This window comes from Delphinapterus leucas, chromosome 7 (genome assembly GCF_059928025.1).
Source record: "Delphinapterus leucas isolate spDelLeu-1000000601 "Yukka" chromosome 7, BTC_Dleu_Yukka2, whole genome shotgun sequence".
In the NCBI taxonomy this organism is placed as follows: Eukaryota; Metazoa; Chordata; class Mammalia; order Artiodactyla; family Monodontidae; genus Delphinapterus; species Delphinapterus leucas.
In genome coordinates, this window is record NC_143135.1 from 94,052,942 (window position 1) to 94,073,481 (window position 20,540).

Consider the following 20,540-nt stretch of genomic DNA (forward strand, 5'->3'; position numbering starts at 1 on the left):
ATATGGTTTTTCTTCTTCAATTTGTTAATATGGTGTATCACATTGATTGATTTGCGTATATTGAAGAATCCTTGCATCCCTGGGATAAATCCCACTTGATCATGGTGTATGATCCTTTTAATGTGTTGTTGGATTCTGTTTGCTAGTACTTTGTTGAGGATTTTTGCATCTATATTCATCAGTGATATTGGTCTGTAACTTTCTTTTTCTGTAGTAGCTTTGTCTGATTTTGGTATCAGGGTGATGGTGGCCTCATAGAATGAGTTTGGGAGTGTTCCTTCCTCTGCAATTTTTTGGAAGAGTTTGAGAAGGATGGATGTTAGCTCTTCTCTGAATGTTTGATAGAATTAACCTGTGAAGCCATCTGGTCCTGGACTTTTGTTTGTTGGAAGATTTTCAGTTACTGTTTCAATTTCATTAATTGTGATTGGTCTGTTCATAATTTCTATTTCTTCCTGGTTCAGTCTTGGAAGGTTTTACCTTTCTAAGAATTTGTCCATTTCTTCCAGGTTGTCCATTTTATTGGCATAGAGTTGCTTGTAGTAATCTCTCATGATCTTTTGTATTTCTGCAGTGTCAGTTATTACTTCTCCTTTTTCATTTCTAATTTTATTGATTTGAGTCCTCTCCCTCTTTTTCTTGATCAGTCTGGCTAATGGTTTGTCAATTTTGTTTATCTTCCCAAAGAAGCAGCTTTTAGTTTTATTGATCTTTGCTATTGTTTTCTTTGTTTCTATTTCATTTATTTCTGCTCTGATGTTGATGATTTCTTTCCTTCTGCTAACTTTGGGTTTTGTTTGTTCTTCTTTCTCTAGTTCCTTTAGATGTAAAGTTAGATTGTTTACTTGAGATTTTTCTTTTTCTTGAGGTAGGCTTGTATAGCTCTAAACTTCCCTCTTAGAACTGCTTTTGCTGCATCCCATAGGTTTTGGATCGTCGTGTTTTCATTGTCATTTGTCTCTAGGTATTTTTTGATTTCCTTTTTGATTTCTTCAGTGATCTCTTGGTTATTTAGTAACGTATTGTTTAGCCTCCATGTGTTTGTGTTTTTTACGTTTTTTTCCCCTGTAATTCATTTCTAATCTCATAACATTGTGATCAGAAAAGATGCTTGATGTGATTTCAATTTTGTTAAATTTACTGTGGCCTGATTTGTGACCCAAGATGTGATCTATCCTGGAGAATGTTCCGTGCGCACTTGAGAAGAAAGTGTAATCTGCTGTTTTTGGATGGAATGTCCTATAAATATCAATTAAATCTATCTGGTCTGTTGTGTCATTTAAAGCTTCTGTTTCCTTTTTTATTTTCATTTTGGATGATCTGTCCATTGGTGTAAGTGAGGTATTAAAGTCCCCCACTGTTATTGTGTTACTGTCGATTTCCTCTTTTATAGCTTTTAGCAGTTGCCTTAGGTATTGAGGTGCTCCTGTGTTGGGTGCATATATATTTATAATTGTTATATCTTCTTCTTGGATTGATCTCTTTGTCATTATGTAGTGTCCTTCCTTGTCTCTTGTAACATTCTTTATTTTAAAGTCTATTTTATCTGATATGAGTATAGCTACTCCAGCTTTCTTTTGATTTCCATTTGCATGGAATATCTTTTTCCATCCCCTCACTTTCAGTCTGTATGTGTCCCTAGGTCTGAAGTGGGTCTTTTGTAGACAGCATATATATGGATCTTGTTTTTGTATCCATTCAGCAAGCCTGTGTCTTTTGGTTGGAGCATTTAATCCATTCACGTTTAAGGTAATTATCATCGATATGTATGTTCCTATCACCATTTTCTTAATCGTTTTGGGTTTGTTTTTGTAGATCCTTTTCTTCTCTTGTGTTTCCCACTTAGAGAAGTTTCTTTAGCATTTGTTGTAGAGCTGGTTGGTGGTGCTGAATTCTCTTAGCCTTTGCTTATCTGTAAAGCTTTTGATTTCTCCATTGAATCTGAATGAGATCCCTCCTGGGTAGAGTAATCTTGGTTGTAGTTTCTTCCCTTTCATCACTTTAAGTATATCATGCCACTCCCTTCTGGCTTGTGGAGTTTCTGCTGAGAAATCAGCTGGTAACCTCATGGGAGTTCCCTTGTATGTTATTTGTCGTTTTTCCCTTGCTGCTTTCAATAATTTTTCTTTGTCTTTAATTTTTGCCAATTTAATTACTATGTGTCTTGGCGTGTTTCTCCTTGGGTTTATCCTGTATGGACTTGTTGCACTTCCTGGACTTGGGCAGCTATTTCCTTTCCCATGTTAAGGAAGTTTTCGACTATAATCTCTTCAAATATTTCCTGTGGTCCTTTCTCTCTCTCTTCTCCTTCTGGGACCCCTGTAATGTGAATGTTGTTGCATTTAATGTTGTCCCAGAGGTCTCTTAGGCTGTCTTCATTTCTTTTCATTCTTTTTTCTTTATTCTGTTCTGCAGCAGTGAATTCCACCATTCTGTCTTCTAGGTGACTTATCCGTCCTTCTGCCTCAGTTATTCTGCTATTGATTCCTTCTAGTTTATTTTAGTTATTGTATTGTTCATCTCTGTTTGTTTGTTCTTTAGTTCTTCTAGGTCTTTGTTAAACATTTCTTGCATCTTCTCGATCTTTGCCTCCATTGTTTTTCCGAGTTCCTGGATCATGTTCACTATCATTATTCTGAATTCTTTTTCTGGAAGGTTGCCTATCTCCACTTCATTTAGTTGTTTTTCTGGGGTTTTATCTTGTTTCTTCATCTGGTACATAGACCTCTGCCTTTTCATCTTGTCTGTCTTTCTGTGAATGTGGTTTTTGTTCCACAGGCTGCAGGAATGTAGTTATTCTTGCTTCTGCTCTCTGCCCTCTGGTGGATGAGGCTATCTAAGAGGCTTGATGGGAGGGACTGCTGGTGGGTAGAGCTGACTGTTGCTCTGGTGGGCAGAGCTCAGTAAAACTTTAATCCACTTTACTGTCGATGGGTGGGGCTGGGTTCCCTCCCTGTTGGTTGTTTTGCCTGAGGCAACCCAACCCTGGAGCCTACCTGGGCTCTTTGGTGGGGCTAATGACAGACTCTGGGAGGGCTCACGCCAAGGAGTACTTCCCAGAACTTCTGCTGCCAGTGTCCTTGTCCCCATGATGAGCCACAGTGCCCCGTGCCCCCCCCACCCCACCCCCCGCGTCTGCAGGAGACCCTCCAACACTAGCAGGTAGGTCTGGTTCAGTCTCCCCTGGGGTCACTGTTCCTTCCCCTGGGTCCCGATGTGCACACTACTTTGTGTGTGCCATCCACGAGTGGAGTCTCTGTTTCCCCCAGTCTTGTCGAAGTCCTGCAATCAGATCCCACTAGGCTTCACAGACTGATTCTTTAGGAATTCCTCCTCCCGTTGCGGTATGCGGGCCCCTCACTGTTGTGGCCTCTCCCGTTGCGGAGCACAGGCTCCGGACACACAGGCTCAATGGTCATGGCACACGGGCCCAGCCGCTCCGAGGCATGTGGGATCTTCCCAGACCGGGGCATGAACCCGTGTCCCCTGCATCGGCAGGCGGACTCAACCACTGCGCCACCAGGGAAGCCCATCTTTTATAGTTTTTAGTGTACACATCTTGCTCATATTTTGTCACATTTACCTCTCTTCTTTTGATGCTTCTGTAAATGCTATCTTTTATTTATTTATTTTTATGTTATTGAAGTATAGTTGATTTACAATGTTGTGTTAATTTCTGCTGTACAGCAGTGTGATTCAGTTATAAATACATATACATTCTTTTCATATTTTTAATACATATACATTCTTTTCATATTCTTTTCCATTATGGTTTTTTTTGAAATGTCAATTTCCAATTGTTGATTGCCTTCATATAAAAATAAAATTGGTTTTTGTATACTGACCTTGTAGCCTGCAACCTTGCTAAACTTATGTCAGTTCTAGTAGCTTTTTTGTAGATTCTATAGGATTTTCTACATAGATGGTATGTCTTCTGGGACATGTCCTTTCTAACCTGGATACCTTATATTTCTATTTCTTGCCTTACTGTGCTGACTGGAACCTCCAGTACAATTGAACAGAAGTGGTGACAATGGACATTTTGGCCTTGTTCCTGACCTTAAGGGGAAGCATTCAGTCTTTCACCATTAAGTATGATGTTAGGTGATGTTAGCTGTAGGGTTTTCTAAATGCCATTTGTCAGGATGAGGAAGTTCCCTGTATTCCTAGCTTGCTGAGAGTTTAAATCCAAAATGGATGTTGGATTTTATCAAATAATTTTTCTGTATCTATTGATAGAATCATATGATTTTTCTATATTGGTCTGTTAATATGGTCAGTTATATTGATTGGTTTTCAAATGTTAGACCCGCCTTACATTCCTGGGGTAAACTCTGCTTGGTAATGATTATATATTATTGGATTTGATGTTTTAAAAATTTTGTTAAGTACCTTTGCTCCAAAATGATAGCTTGAATGCGATGAGATGGATAGAGTTGGGTATTTTTAAAATTACTGATTTCCAATTTTATTTGTTCATTATATCTGTTCTTTGTTACACGTTGAGAGTTCTTTTTGTTCAGTAAGTGATCCTGTGTATGTAAATGTTCTATGTGTGCTTGATAAGAATGTAGTCCCTCATTTTTGGATACAGCGTTCTTTTTTTTTTAAAATTAATTAATTAATTTGGTGCATCGGGTCTTAGTTGCAGCCCGTGGGCTGCTTAGTTGCAGCAGGCGGGCTCCTTAGTTGTGGCATGCGAACTCTTAGTTGTGGCATGCATGTGGGATCTAGTTCCCTGACCAGGGATCGAACCCAGGCCTCCTGCATTGGGACTGCGGAGTCTTATCCGCTGCGCCACCGGGGAAGTCCCCAAGGTTCTTTTTTTTATTAAAGTATAGTTGATTTACAATTTTTTGTTAGTTTCTGGTGTGCAGCAGAGTGATTCAGTTTTTTATATACACACACACACACACACATACACACACACACACATATAAGAATATATGATGAACCTAGGGCAGGACAGGAATAAAGACACAGACTTAGAGAATGGACTTGAGGGCATGGGGAGGGGGAAGGGTAAGCTGAGACGAAGTGAGAGAGTAGCATTGACATATGTACACTACCAAATGTAAAATAGATAGCTAGTGGGAAGCAGCTGCATAGCGCAGGGAGATCAGCCTGGTGCTTTGTGACCACCTAGAGGGGTGGGATAGGGAGGGTGGGAGGGAGACGCAAGAGGGAGGGGATATGGGGATATATGTATACATACAGCTGATTCACTTTGTTATACAGCAGAAACTAACACAGCATTGTAAAGCAATTATACTCCAATAAAGATGTTAAAAAAATATATTCTTTTTCATAATCTTTTCCATTATAGTTTATTACAGGATGTTGAATATAGTTCCCTGTGCTATACAGTAGGACCTTGTTTTTCATATATAGTAGTTTGTATCTGCTAATCCCAAACTCCTGATTTTTCCTTACCTCATCCCTTTCCCCTTTGGTAACCATAAATTTGTTTTCTGAGTCTGTGAGTCTGTTTCTGTTTTTGGATACAGGGTTCTTAAATGTCCTTTATATCAAGCATGCTAAATGTGTTTATCTTCCTGTGTCCTGAGTAATTGTTGTCTGGTCTCACTCTTTGTTTTTGTATTTTTTTTTTTGGCTGCACTGTGTGGCTTGTGGGATCTTAGTTTCCCCACCAGGAATTGAACCTGGGCCCCAGCAGTGAAAGCTCTGAGTTCAGGGAAATCCCTGGTCTCACACTTTTTTTTAAATTTTAAATTTATTTATTTTTGTCTGCCTTGGGTCTTCGTTGCGGTGCACGGGCTTCTCATTGCGGTGGCTTCTCTTGTTGCGGAGCACGGGCTCTAGGCGCACAGGCTTCAGTAGTTGTGGCACGCGGGCTCTAGAGTGCAGGCTCAGTAGTTGTGATGCACGGGATTAGTTGCTCCGGGGCATGTGGGATCTTTCGGACCAGGGCTCCAACCCGTGTCGCCTGCATTGGCAGGCGGATTCTTTACCACTGTGCTACCAGGGAAGTCCCTGGTCTCACACTTGAATAGTGGTTTAGTTGAGTACAGATTTGTCAACAGCTGTTTGACAATACTGTATACCATTATCTTCTGACCGCTGGGTTTGCTCGTAAGACGTGTTTTTTGGTTTCATTAGTTGTTCCTTTGTAGGTAACCAACTTTTCCCCCCTCTGGTTGTTTTTATTATTTTGTTTTTAATCTCTGGTGTTCTGTAATTTCACAACAGTGTGTCTAGGTGTGGATTCATTGTTATTTGCTGTGTATAGGAATTGGAGTGCTTCCTTACTCTGAGGACTCATATATCTCTTCAATTTTGGAAAATTCTCAACCATTATCACTTCCTTTTCTACACCTCTTACTGGAAATATATTGGACCTTATTATTTGATCCTCCATGTCTCTTAACTTCTGTTTCATATTTGAAAAATCACTTTATAATTTCTTTTAGCATATTTATTTCCCAATTCACTATTTGTTTCTTCTTCTGCATCAGATCTGGTTGTTTTTCATTTTGAATCTAATGACTACCAGTTCCTTCAAGCTCTCTTATGTTCTTTTCAATATGTCTAGGTTTTTTTAGAGTTCTGTTCTTTCATTATGGATTCTACTCCTTTATCCCTACAATAATTTTAAATATTGTTATTTTTAGTCTTATTTTGATTGTTCTACTCTCTCAGTTCTTCTTTTCATTGTGTTACTGATTTTCCCTCATGGCAAAAAGTATCCTCACGTTTCCTCCGTAATTAGTTATTGTGCATTTTGTGAATTCATCTTCTGCAGAGGTTATTTTCTGTGAGTGTCTCATTCCTAGGTTGTTGAGTGGCTTTACAATGGTTTCTGCCAAGGAGTTTTCAGTGGTTTAGGACTAAATTTTTCCATTAATTTCCTGACTTGGGGTTCCCTTACCACATTTTGGACTATATATCTACATGTGTCTTGGGGTTTCAGTTTTTCATTAAATTTTATTTTCCCCACCTAGAACCTGACATGTTTCCTTGCTGCTTCCATGACCTAGGTCCTTTTATTCATGGAGGGAACAGCCCGAAGGGCCCCAGATACACCTAGGGTCTCATTTCCAGTTCCTAAATTCACGAAGGCCTAAGGCCACATTTTGTTCTAAACTGGCATTAAAACCCAAGTTCCACAGGCCTATATCCAGGTCAGATACCACTTTTGACCTGTCAGTTCATGCACTTATTATTCAGGTTTCATGTTTTCTTTTTGTTTCTGGCACCTGAGAATTTCTCTTTCCGTCTGGCTATGTGAATAGTGGTGCTGTGACCATTGGTGTACAAATGTCTGTTCAAATCCCTGCTTTCAATCCTTTTGGGTATGCCTCCAGAGGTGGAATTTCTGGTTCAAATGGTAATTCTATTTTTAATTTTTTGAGGAACTGTCATGCTGTGTTCACTGTGGCTACACCATTTTCCATTCCCACCAGTAGTGCACCAGGGTTCCAGTTTCTCTACATCCTTGCCAGCGCTTGTTATTTTCTGCTTTTTTTTTTTTTGGCCACGCCCTGCAGCATGTGAGATTTTAGTTCCCCAACCAGCGAACGAACCCGGGCCCTTAGCAGTGAGAGTCCTAACTGCTGGACCGCCAGGGAATGCCCATATTTTCCGCTGTTTTGATAATAGCCATGCTAATGGGTGTGAAGTGACATTTCATTGTAGTTTTAATTTTCACTTCCCTAATCTTCAGTGGTGTTGAGCATCTTCTCATGTGCTTCTTGGTCATTTGTATGTCTTTTTATCTTTTACCTCTGATATTTTTCCTGTTTTACTGCATATTTTCTCTTTCATTTGAATTAAGATTGAGCTTGTCAGATTTCATAAGGAGCCTGATTGGGATTGTATTGGATTTATACATTAATTTGAGGATTAATGGCATGTTTACAGACTTGAATCTTTCTATTCAGGAGCACTGGGTGTCTCTCCAATTGTTTTTTCTTTTTTCTTCCCCTGAATTTTCAATAAAGCTTTATGAAGATTTTGCACACTTTGGATTTATTCCTGGGTATTGCATCTTTTATATTGCAATATATGGATTACTGATAATGGTGGGTGGGATGAATGGCTTATTTGTTCATGTTGAGACCTGCCTTCTACATTATTTTCTTTTATTGTTGATTGACCCCACTAGCTTGGATTATCACCTCTTATGAGTTTAGAATCTTTTGCAAAATCAGAGCTATCACAACGCATATTTTTTCTTCAGATCATTTATGAAAATATTAAGCAAGTTCTATCCCAGAATTTATCTCCATGATACCATAGTGTTTGTATTTATCCATCTAAAACAAAGTTTATTCCTACTCTAGTCTACCATGAATTCTCAGGAACCTTAACAATTAAACGTCTCCATCTAGAGAAGTCCTTGGGTATCCCAATCCTTTGTTTCTATCTAAGGAAACTCTTTATTCTTAGCCAAATGGTACCCGTCAATTTTTATTTTTTTAATTTTGGCTGCACTGGGTCTTTGTTGTGGTGCGGGCTCTTCGTTGCAGCGCACGGGCTTCTCTCTAGTTGCGGCACGCGGGCTTGTTGCCCCGAGGCATGTGGGATCTTAGTTCCCTGACCAGGGATCGAACCAACGTCTCCTGCATTGGAAGGCGGATTCTTAACCACTGGACCATAAGGAAAGTCCCTACCCTTCAATTTTGTGTTAATCCTTTCCTCTCTTCTTTTCTCTCTCTCCCCTTCTCCCCACAGTTCTTCCTTCTTCTCTGCCTCCTTGCCATTTTTCCTCTTCTTTTTTTTTCCTGTGTAGCTTTGGACCTGAGCAGGGACTAACTTGTGACCTCTGCTCATCCCCAGCCAGGACATCACAGGTGATATTTACTATTTCAACTTTGCCAATGGGCAGTCCATGTGGGACCATCCCTGTGATGAGCACTACCGGAACTTGGTGATCCAAGAGCGGGGGAAGCTGTCGACTCCTGGGGCCATTAAGAAGAAAGAAAAGAAAAAGAAAAAGGAAAAGAAAGACAAGAAGGACAAAGAGACCTCCAAAAGTCCCCTGGTGAGTCAGTGGATGCCAGCTGTCAGAGAGGCCAGGCCTGAAACCTGAGGGATATCGGGAACCTCTAGCTGTTTACAGCTGGGAGGTTAAGAGTGACAACAATAATATAGTAACTTTTTCATAGTGCCTCATCTGAATTATGCCTGTCTTCTGGCAAATTTTCCTTTTAGGCTTCTAGAAGTGGTTACTATCTCTAAGCAATTTCTTTTTCCCCCTTGGGAGGCACATATGACATAATAGGATTAGTGAGGGAGTGCCCTGCTGAGGATGGGGTTTTGCAGTAACGCCGTCTGCCCCTCTGGAGAGTTGGGGCACAGGGAGCACTTGGTGGAGGCCAGAGAACCCAGAGGAGCGAGTGCCTCTCCTCTCCTTTCCGAGCCAGGCTTTCCTCGTGTGGGTTCATCATGTGTCTCGGTGGTGCAAATTCCTAGATGTCTGATGAGCCATAATTCAGTTGTCAGAACATCAGTGCCTTCAAGATCCAGAAAGAGAAGCTTGAGGCTTTATCTGGCCCTGTGGATGGCCTTTGCTGCCAGTGTCCTCGGTTCATGGTGGATAACTGACATTTGATTGCAGTGTCATCACCTTGGTCCCAAGTAGCTTTTTTACTCAGAGTTGAAAGTTATCTTTCCCATTATCATTCTATTTGTCCCTCCAGGTGTGAGGCAGGTGGGCCACATTGAGGAGAGGGAGGGACTTGGGAACCCAGTTTAGCCAAGTGGGGAACACTGGGAATACCTTTTTAACCCTCTTAATGGTCGAGTTGATTTGCTCTCTTATTTATAGTCTTTATTTCCCACTGGTGCCTGGTGCTTACTTCTCAGTGAAGATTTCCTCCATCTTCCTTCCTTTGCAAGGTGTCAGTTCTGACATTGGATAGTTGCTGATGAATTTAGCTCTTTTAATCATTTCCAAGCTCTACAGTTACTCCCCCCCACCCCAATATTACTAATCATGGTTCTGAGAAATAAGACAGCAAGTCCATTCTTCCAGGTGGAGAAAAGAGAACAGGTAATTTCCAAAGAGGCTGAATTTTCTAATGGCATGTGTTTGAAAGGTAAAAGATGTATAATGGGCTTTTCACTAACCCCGGACTATTTTACATGATAATCAGCATCTGGGCAGGCTCTGGCATGACTGAAGGTGAGAGAGGGAATGAAGTGAGGGTTCTGGGGTGGAGGGTTGGGTAATAGACTGAGCTCTGGGTGTGTGACTGAGTTCCAGGAGCTCCCTGTTAAAAAGGATTCCTCCTGTGGCTTCAGGAGCTGAGGGCAAGTGGACTGCCCGGGGCTGCCAGTCTGGATCTTAGGGCTCAGGACAGGTGCAAACCAGTTTGTCCAGGGGCAGGCCTGACCAGGTGGGCGACCGGGCTCAGGTGGTTTGGGCTCTCTGCAGGAGAGCTGGGTGGAGTTTAGGGTGAATGCAGGATGTGGTTGATCTTTTATGGTTTTGTCTACCCCAAGATTCCCTGACTGTGTGGACCTCTCTTGAGCAGTACCAACTCTTGCCTTTGGTAGAAGACCTAGTCCAAGTTCCCAAGGCTCGGTTCACTGCTTATGTTTCCCCTCTTTCCTCCCTTCTTAGGCTCTTTCTGATAGTCCTTGATAAGGATGGTGGATTTTATGGAATTAACCAATCACAGAATTGAGAGCTTGATGGTACCTTTGGGGTAATCTAGTTGGTGATTTTCAGACGTTTGTTAGCAATGGAACCCTGTCTTCACATCAGTTCTCCCATAGAGGGCCAGTGGATAAAGAAGAAGTGGAGCTGCTCTGGTTGAACCTGGGGGTGTGGGTCTTGGTGATGCCTGTTCCCCGTCACATGCCCACCATAGCAGCCCCCAAGGTACCAGGCGGAACCAATATGTGGGTTCCATGGCGCAAGGTTTGTAAGCCATTGATCTCATCGAACCTCCTCTTTATAGATAAGGAAACTAGGGCCCAGAAAACAACAAAGCTCAGGGAGTTTTTAGCTTTTCTTCCCTCATGGGTTTGTGTTTTTCTCTAAATGGAGGGTGGGTTTCTGCTAAGGGTTTGCCAAGGGCTAAGGTAGCAAGTAGAAATCAGAAGCGCTTTGTCTTAGTTTTCTCTGCCTGTTTATATACCCATCTAGGAAACACAGCCTGAGCAGGGACTTCTGCCTTCTTCCTCCTTTCTCCGTGGCCCATCCCCTCTCTCAGCATCTGGGCTGGCTGATCTGGACCTAGACCAAGAGATGCAGGCTAGAAGTGAGGGCTCCTTTAAGAAAGGGAAGAGCCTACGTATGCTGGCTGACATCCCTAGGTCTCTCACGGGCTCCCTGCCCAGCAAGCTACAGCCACTCTTCAAGGGCCAAGCTTCCCGAACCCACCAGATCTTTGCCGACGTGGAGAAAATCTTAGGCAGGGCCCCAGCCCACTGCAGGACAGAATTAGGTGATCAGCAGGGTCTGGAGAAGCCCCAGCAGGCGACAGAGAAAATCTACCTGGGGTTTTCAGACCCTGAAATAGAAGAGCTGGAAATGAGGACCAGACAGCAGAAACCTGGCGCTTTGGGCCCTGACCACAGCAGGCCCTTCCGGAACGGGCAGGATGCGTTAGAGAGCAGGAGCCAGGCCTTGGTCCACTTGAAGTTTTTGGAAGCCCTCAAGGGCCTGCAGCTGAAAGGGGAGCAGCACAGCCATAACATGGCCAAGCGGAGCTCCACTGGCCCTGGGGGGGACAAGGGCCAGAGCCCTATTCCCTCACCATCCCCTGAGGAGGATCCCTCCCTGTCCCTTTGTTCTTCTGACCCCATGCTGCCTGCCAGGAAGAGCAAGCCGTTCTTGTTAGTCAGCAGCCCAGCTGAAGACCAGAGCTGGCAGGGCGTTTCTGGGGAAGAGGGCAGCATGGGCAGGGGCAGGAGGAGGAGAGAGCCCCCGGGATTGTGGATGGGACAGGTCTCCAAGCTTGTCCACAAGGACGCCCCTTGGGGCAGCAAGAAAATAGAGCCCGAAGACCCTGAGGCTCCAGGGGCCTCAGCCATAGGTCCACCTCAGGGGCTCTTGCTAATACCCCCTGATACCCTGGTCTCAGAACCAGCCCAGAGCGCCCCTGCAGTCGCCTCGCAGGCCCCTCGAGGGTCTCCTGCCAGTGAGAAGACACCACCCCCAGGCTCTCTGGAGCCCCCTGCAGAGGACAGGAGGCTGGGCAGGTTTGGGCCTGACTTGGAGAGCAGCAGCAGCAGCCTGGCCTCTCACCTGGGCTCTGAGGTCCTGGGGGAGGTGACCAACTTCCCGTGGGACCTGCAGAGCTCACGGGGATCTGAGCGGGGTGTGGGTCAGTCAGGCCCTGGACCCAGGGAGCAGCACCCCAGCCCCTTCCTGGCGCCCCAGTTGTCCCACATGCAGAGCTCTGCCGAGGAGCAGTCAGAGAGTGAAGACTACTCTGAGGACCAGAGGTTCTACCAGCACATCCTGCAGATGTTCAAGCTCTCCAGGCGGCTGGAGGGCCCGGGGCCGCCCGAGAGCACGCGGGACAGGCCGTGCAGAGACCTTGCCAGCGTGGTCTGCCGCCTGGCAGCCGAGTCTTCCAGGATGTCTAGTGAGGGCGAGCACGAGGCCATCAGAGCTATGGGCTCCAGGTTTCTGTCTTGGGGGCCAGAGATGCGGGAGCATCCTCAGAAGGTGGCCGGCGCCCCGGCTGGGCAGGAGGCCTCTCAGCAAGCTCGTTTCCGGCCAAGCAGCAGCCCCCTCAGGCAGGGGCTGGTCAAGCTGAGTTCCAGCAGAGGGCTTGCTACAGAGCCAGGCAAGATGCAGCTTCTCAACCAGGTAGGCTTCTTAGAGAGCACGGCCTTCAGGCTCAGTGAACTTGACAGGGAGGGAGCAGGTTGAGCTGACACCCTAACACAGCTAGCAGGTCTGCTTTCCTGTTATCTGTCCTCCCTTGGTAACTATTGATCCCTTAACCACCCAGGATGGCCATCTTGTGGGATGACATGCGGTTCCTGTTTCTTCTGCCCCATCACCTGCAAGATAGGGGCTGAGGGTATCTAGACTTCCCTTCTCTTGACCTAACTGTACTTCGTGGGTGGTTCACATGCTCTGACGATGCTCAGTTTTGAGGGTGAGCAAGGTGGCACTTATCCTGGCACTCATGCAAGATATAGGTACTGTCCCAGGATTTGGGAAGCCTTCCCCATCAGCTGGTTATGGAGAGGTCCTCCCAAGTAGACACCCTACCCCCAGCCTCTGAACTTAGTCCCTTCTGGGAATCACACAGAACTAGAGAGTTAACACTGTCATGAGAGGCTGAAGCCCAGGCTCTCTCTGCCGTTCAGTGAGCTGCTTCTGCTCCTTGCTTCCCAGGGTTTCCAGAACCTTGTGAATAATCTGTGTCAGGCTTGTGCTGACCACGTGAGCCTTCACTTCCTCCCCTATTGGGATCTACCAAAGTGTTGGGCTTGCCCTGTCATTCCGACTCTTTTTCCCTTTAAAGAGTCACCACTAGCTTCATTCAGAAGTCAAATTGGATCCCAGACCACCCCGGGGGTCGGTCTGCATTTCCCCGGCTATTCTTTGGCTGTTGCCCAGCTGTGGCTTTACCCAGTTGTTCCCTCGGTTCCTAATTGCTGGCGTGCCCTGGTTCTCCGTTAGCTCTGATAACTGCTGTGGCACTGTAAATATCAGATAAGCTGCAGATTATCCTGGAAGTTTTAATTAGCCCAATGGCAGCAAGTTTATCCTCTCTGAAGGACAACGCCACGCACAGCCCATAGTGCGTGATCAGCTAGGAGCCAGGGATGTATAATTTCCCTGCTAACCGCTGATTTGGTAAAGGCCTGGGAGAACAAAGCCCTCAGCGGGTCTGTCTCCCTCCCTCAGGCCCCCAGCACGTTAGCAAATTAGCCATGTTAGGAGTCTGTAATTTTCCATAAATATAGTATGGGAAGAATTTTACTCGCTGATCCACTGGGCTGGCTGCGGGGAGCAGGCTGGGTTTGCTAACAGTTCACCTCAGAGCAGATTTCCTGGGCTCCTTTTCTGCCATAGCCAGGAGGCAGTGTACAATACTGGCTTAGAGATTGCCCTGCGTTCCGGTCCCACGTCTGTCCTCATTGCAGGCCCTATGATTTGGGGCAGGGGTCTTGACCTCACCAGTCTCCGTTTGCTCTTGTGGGGACTGTGGCCTCAGATGGTTTTGACAGTGAAATGAGACAGGTGCTTACCCCAGTGCCCAGGGCTCAGGCAAAGTTGGCCAACTTTTTTATTATCAGCTCCTTTTCTGCCTAATGAAGATACCCTGCAACAGGCCAGGTGACTGGGAACCTACAAAGGTTTGGGAGGGGGTCTCGTGTCACCTTTCAGATAAGCATCTGATGCCCTTCCCATGCAGAAATGGGTTGTGTTCAGAGCCCCCCCGATGGTCTGGCCCCAGGCCCAGCTGCGGGTGAGAAGATGGGCCACCTGAACTCTGCCTGACCTCCTCAGGTTCCCCTTTCTCTCTTCAGTCCCCATGGGATTAGAGAGGAATGGAATTTTTGTGTTGTTTTATATACAATTTAAGTTTGAGGATATTTAAAGAGCTCTTTGTAAACTGTCCCCAGAATGCTATCCTGCCTCGGCTTCTAAGCCCAGACTCTTGTGATGTGATTCCCTGTAATGATAGCAATTCCACAGTGCTGGAGTAGCCCTGGGCCATGCACACATGCTCCTTGCTGTCAGTATCTCATTTGAATTTCTCAACAAACCTTCTTAAGTAGCAAGACACACATCATCTCTGTCTTGCGGATGAGCAAACTGAGAATCCAAGAGTCCGTGAGCGACCCAACGTCTCACAAATTCTGCCACCCAGTTGGTTTCTCTCCCCAGTCCTCACTGGTACAAAGCCTTCATTTGGCCATCCCAAGAACAGGGCAAAGGAGGGGCCTGCACAGTCCTCTGGCGAGGCTCCTTCCAGCCCCTTTCCTCATCAGTGGAGAGCGGAAAGAGAGTTCTTTTGTTGCTCATGTGTATTTTTCATAGTTAATATTTATTTTAATTGAAGTAATACATGCCCATGTTATTAAACAATGTCAAGTCGAGCCAAAAGGCATAGAACGAAATATAGCAGTTCTCGGGTGTGGGTACCCCTCCCCAGAGGCAACGGCTCTCTTCCAGTGTTTGCTTCCATATTTGTAAATAATATGCTTAGACCGCTTTTTCTTGATTCATCCGTTTTCAACTGTATCTATTGAGACTTCTCATGCTGGTAGATGAGGCTTTTGTCTCTTCTCCCCCCAACCCCCCAACTTCCTCTGTGGCTTCGGAGGGAGAGCAGAGTCCTCTGCAGCATCTGCCAGATGTGAAAGAACCATTTGCTGAGAGACAGGCCCAGAGTTACGAGAATCAGGAAGCCAGCCCGTGATTCTCGCACGGCTGGCACAATGGTAATTTCTGGATGTTGTGTTTCATTAGCAGCCTCCGAACGGAGGCGGTTTAAATTTGAGCGGGCAGGATTTAGATGTTTTATTTTTATATCCATCTCCACACTGTCAGAGCCCTGTGGTTTCTTGGGTTTGTAACAGGATGTTTTCTGTTGCCCAGGCACTGGGCTCCCCGTTAGCCCCCGTCCACATTCCTCTCGGGGGTCTGGCCCCGTTAAGGGGCCTGGTGGATGCCCCGCCCTCTGCTCTTCGTGGATCTCAAAGCGTGAGCCTGGGGAGCTCGGTGGAGTCTGGTCAGCATGGAGAACTCTCAATGGTAAATGCTTCTTCTTGTGTTCAGTGTAGTTACCGTGGGGCCTCCATGTTCCATGCTAGGAACCGTGACCCATGGATGAGAAATAGAGGGCATGGGCTGAGTCCTTAATGCTCATAATCTAGTGGGGAAGGTGAGTCACACCTGGAGGATGCTGAACAGGGGCTCTGGGTGGTGGAGGATGGACCCAGGGCATAGGGACAGCAGTGGTGATTTCCCAGTCCCTGCAGCCAGGGCAGCAGGAGTTGGACAGGGAGGGATCAGTGAGCTGGAGCTGCTGGGGTCAGCTTCCTGGAGGTGGTGGGCTTGCTCTGGGAGCCATCTAAACAGAAAGAGAGGAGAAGGCAATCTGAGGGTCTTCCCCGTAAGTGCCTTGGTTTTCCTTCTCTATTTTGGAGCCTTCACAGGGTCTCAAGACTTCTGCGTATACAAAGGGCCTCCTGGGCTCCATCCATGAGGACAAGAATGCTCTCAGCCTCTTGGCTTTAGGAGAGGAGACCAATGAGGAGGATGAGGTGGAGAGTGACAACCAGGTAAGAATGAATCCTTTTCTTGGCCTGGAAACCCTCTGTGCTATGAAAAAAAATTTTTTTTTAAAAAAATTGTGGTCAAATATGTCTACCATTTTAACCACTTTTAAGCGTACAGCTCAGTGACCTTAACTACCTTCACAGTGTTGTACAGTCATCACCACTATCCATCTCCAGAACTTGTTCATAATCCCAGAGAAACTCTGTACCCTTTAAACAAAGCTCTGGATCCTCCCCTCTCCCCAGTCCCTGATCTACTCTCTGTCTCTGTGAATTTGCCTATTCTAGACATTTCATATAAGTGGAATCATACTGTCTTTGTCCTTTTATGTCTGGCTTCTTTCATGTCGCATAATGTTTTCAAGGTTCATCCATGTTGTAGCACATGTGGCTGGATAATATTCCATTGTATGAATATACCATATTTTGTCTAGCCGTTCATCTGCTGGTGGATGGTTGAGCTGAGCTGTCTTTACCTTTGGGCTAACCTCTGTGCTACTTTGAAAATAAGTGAAAATGATTTTCCAGCCCACAGCTTCATTCCTTGCTCAGTCTGTATACCTGCTGGGTCTGACCCAGAAAGTATAACCAGTGAGGAGCTTCTCGGCCCCGTGGGCTGACCAGTTTCCTTGCCATCGTTTCCATTTTCAGAGTGTCCGAAGCTCAAGTGAGCTTCTTAAGAACCTGCACCTGGACATCGGGGCACTGGGGGGTGACTTCGAGTATGAGGTAAGAGCCTGAAGCCCCTGCAGGCAGATGCCTCAGCCTGGCAGGTCCCTCCTTCCTTTCTTTTTTTTAAAAAAATATTTATTTATTTATCTATTTGGCTGCGCCGGGTCTTAGTTGCGGCATGTGGGATCTTTAGTTGCAGCATGCAGGATCTAGTTCCCTGACCCAGGGATCGAACCCAGGCCACCTGCATTGGGAGCGCATAGTCTCAACCACTGGACTGCCAGGGAAGTCCCCCTCCTCCCTTCTTAAGCCTTCCTCCTTGTGGGAGACTTATTTGGAAAGAGTATCATTTTGTCCCAGTCCTGTCCAGATGGGATTTCTGGGGTTTGGGGAGGCACAAGTGGGGAAAGGAATTCATCCATTCACTCATTTCTCAGATAACCACCGTTTATTGAATGTTTCTACATGAGGCACTTTGCTAGGTGCTATTGGCCACGCACGCCTCAGTTAGCTGTGATCCCTGCCCTCAAAGAGTTTACAGTCTCATAAAAGAGAGACTTACGTAGCTGGGACTCGGAGTGGAATGCAGTGCCGCCGTCAGGGTGGTAAAACACAGTGTTGTGGCTGGGGAGAAGTCGGGGTCTCCTGTCCGTTTGAAAGGCCTTATTGAGAATCTGACATCTGAGGTGAGCCAGGAAGGACGGTGGGTGGGACCGGACGAGCAGAGGCGAGTGGTGAGGGAGAGCTCCAGCTGCAGGGCACTGCACAGGAGCGGAGCACGAGGGTGTCTCCTTTGCCTGGAGCCCAGGGCGCGTGTGGGAGAGGAGTGGGAAGTGGGGCTGTGGAGGTGGGTTGGGCTGGGTTGTGGAGGACCTGAGTGCCAGCTGAGAAGTTGGACTGGGTTACACCGGCATTGGGAGCCATGGGAGGGTTTGAACAGAGGTGTAATGCTGTCCAGATGCTTAGCATTTGTCGAATGCTGGCTGTGTGGCGGCAGCTGTGCTGTGGTCGATCCCAGCACTGGTAAGGAGTGGCCTGGGCAGGCCTCTGGGAGTGTGCAGTTGGAGAGAAAGGATGCTGGGCACTCTGTGCTTAGTGAGCGCTTAGTACATGTTGAATAAATGAATATTTAGGAAACTGTAAAGCAGGGCCAGGTGTATAAAGAGCTCGAGCACAGGTACACTCTTTGGAGGAGTTCTGAGGGCAGAGAAATTACCTGCCCAGAGATGAGGGAGAACTTGGATGAGACAACATTTGACCCCGGTCTTGAAGAGTAGGGAGGTTTTAGATGTGGGGGTGGAAGGGATGTTTTAGGCAGGTGGACAGCTTGAGCAAAGGCACGAGGCCTGGGAAATGCAGAATATGGATGGAACTAGCTTCCGGAATATCCCCCCAGCAGTCCTCTTGCTTCTCATCTCTTTCCCTGGTCTGTCCTCCACTCCCACCAGAATGTCCCTCCCTTCCTCCCTTCCTCCCTTCTCCCTTCCTCCCTTCCTCCCTTCCTCCCTTCCTCCCTTCCTCCCTTCCTCCCTTCCTCCCTTCCTCCCTTCCTCCCACCCTCCCACCCTCCCACCCTCCCTTCCTCCCACCCTCCCACCCTCCCTTCCTTCCTTCCATCCATTTTTGGCTGGGTTGGGCTTTTGCTACACGCAGGCTTTTCTTTAGTTGCGGTGAGCGGGAGAGCGGGGGCTACTCTTCGTTGCAGTGCGCGGGCTTCTCATTGTGGTGGCTTCTCTTGTTGCAGAGCATGGGCTCTAGGCGCGCGGGCTTCAGTAGTTGCGGCACGCGGGCTCAGTAGTTGTGGCTCGCGGGCTCTAGAGTGCAGGCTCAGCAGTTGTGGCGCACGGGCTTAGTTGCTCTGCGGCATCTGGGATCTTCCCAGACCAGGGCTCGAACCCGTGTCCCCTGCATTGGCAGGAGGATTCTTAACCACTGCGCCACCAGGGAAGTCCCAGAATGTTCTTTCAAACAAACAAACAAAACCTGAAACTCATCATGTCGTCGTAATAACTAAAAAACCCCAGTACGTTCTTCTACTTGAAAAAGAACATTCCCTATTATTTGTTCTTGGTCTGTTGTCTAATTTATTAATTTTTAACAATTAAGCTTTCTCTGAATATGTCCAAAGTATTCACACAACCAATAAATCATGAAGTCAACAACTCAGATTTCCCCAGACATTGAAATATTGATTGCAAGGTCAGTTAAACTTTTCACAAAATAGAAAATTCTTTTAAAGGCTTTGAACTGAAAGAGATCACTCACATTTATTAGAATGACCACAAAACTGACCAGTGAAAGAGCAGTGCCCGTATCATGGATTTAAATGTTTCCTTATTATCTTTTATTTATGTCCTTATCATCCCCTTCCACAGTCTTATTGTTTCTGACTCTTACTTCTTGGTCTTCAGCTCACCTTGAGAGCTAGGGGGAAGGTCCCAGGTGGGCTGAGGTTGAGAATGCTGGCTGACACCTAGGTGTAGGTGGGCTCTCCCAGCTGACCCAGCTCTAGCCATTGGGCAGGCCCCGTGTTATACTTAGGCTCACTCTGTAGCCTCAGAAACTGTCCCCGTTTTTGGCTCTGCCCAATCAGATATGTTTTGATTGTGACTTTGATGCTTTCTGCCACGTGACACATTTTCTGAGTGTCATCAACCTGATCTGGCTCTACTTTGACACTTCCTTCTGAATGGGGCCTGGTCTGTTGGCATTAAATCCAAAGCCTTCTGTTTTGGGTTCCCTGACATGATAACTTTATTTCTTCTCACCTGCCATTAAGATCTTTATGATGCTGATGGAATCAGTGGCTCAGGTTTTGAGCCTGGAAGGATGTCCGTGAGTAGGAATGAGGTGTCAGGAGGACTCGCTGGCTTTTGGAGAAAGAGGGTAGTCTCCACAAGACTGAGCAAATTGAGAGTAGGGACTGTGCCCTGTTCCTGTGTGTGTGTCTGGAACCTGACCTGCTCCCTGGAACTTAGGAAGTGCGTGGGTATGTTGTGCTGAGCGATTGAGTGGATGAATAGGTAGGTGAGTGAATGAATGAGCCACGCTGGGACCAGAGGGTATCCTGGCAGGTCGTGTTGTGCTTTTTTCTTCTCTGGGCTTTCCCAGGTCCTGGGTAGAGTGGACACTGGATCCCCGCTTCAGCTGGTGGATTGAAGATCCCAATGTGGATCAATTATAATGTGCTTTGACTTGGGCTAGTTAATCTTTCCTCTATAATAGTTTACAAATGTCAACACAAAAAGGGATTTTCTTCTTTGACATGTCCTGGATTCTCAAAAGCTTCCCTTCTGATCTTTGTATGCTTCTTTGGGGGAGTGGAGCTTTTAAATATATTTTTTATAACCTCTTTAATATAAATAGGCAACCCAGTGTGATGGGGAGAAATGTCTGGAGTGGGAGGTGTTAAATACACTCCCCCCACCCCCCCATCTCTAGCATCCCAGCAGATTTAGTTCATTTTGCCACATGGAGTGTTGAATTCCTGCATTCTAACCTCAGGCAGGAACTGGGGCTCTTCCTGGTGGGGAAGGTTAGTGGTGGGGATGAACGGGGTTTTAGGACAGACAAAGCTGCCTCTGCTTACCATGCCCTTTAAAATGGCTTTTGTCCCAGTTTATAGACCTTGGGTCCTCTGA

The 20,540-nt window shown here is 46.2% G+C and overlaps 1 protein-coding gene across 5 annotated transcripts in view; it reads left to right on the top strand.

Moving 5' to 3' along the window:
• CEP164 (centrosomal protein 164) overlaps positions 1 to 20,540 on the top strand; it is a 70,303-nt gene that overhangs the window by 15,319 nt on the left and 34,444 nt on the right. For 4 of the 5 annotated variants that reach the window (XM_089915573.1, XM_089915574.1, XM_089915575.1 and 1 more), the window contains 5 exons: positions 8,800 to 9,004; positions 11,117 to 12,790; positions 15,545 to 15,700; positions 16,096 to 16,230; positions 16,879 to 16,956. In XM_089915573.1, the coding sequence (XP_089771699.1) occupies positions 8,800 to 9,004; positions 11,117 to 12,790; positions 15,545 to 15,700; positions 16,096 to 16,230; positions 16,879 to 16,956 (2,248 nt within the window). The remainder of the gene's footprint in view (positions 1 to 8,799; positions 9,005 to 11,116; positions 12,791 to 15,544; positions 15,701 to 16,095; positions 16,231 to 16,878; positions 16,957 to 20,540) is intronic. The other variant, XM_089915576.1, reaches the window with a different exon arrangement.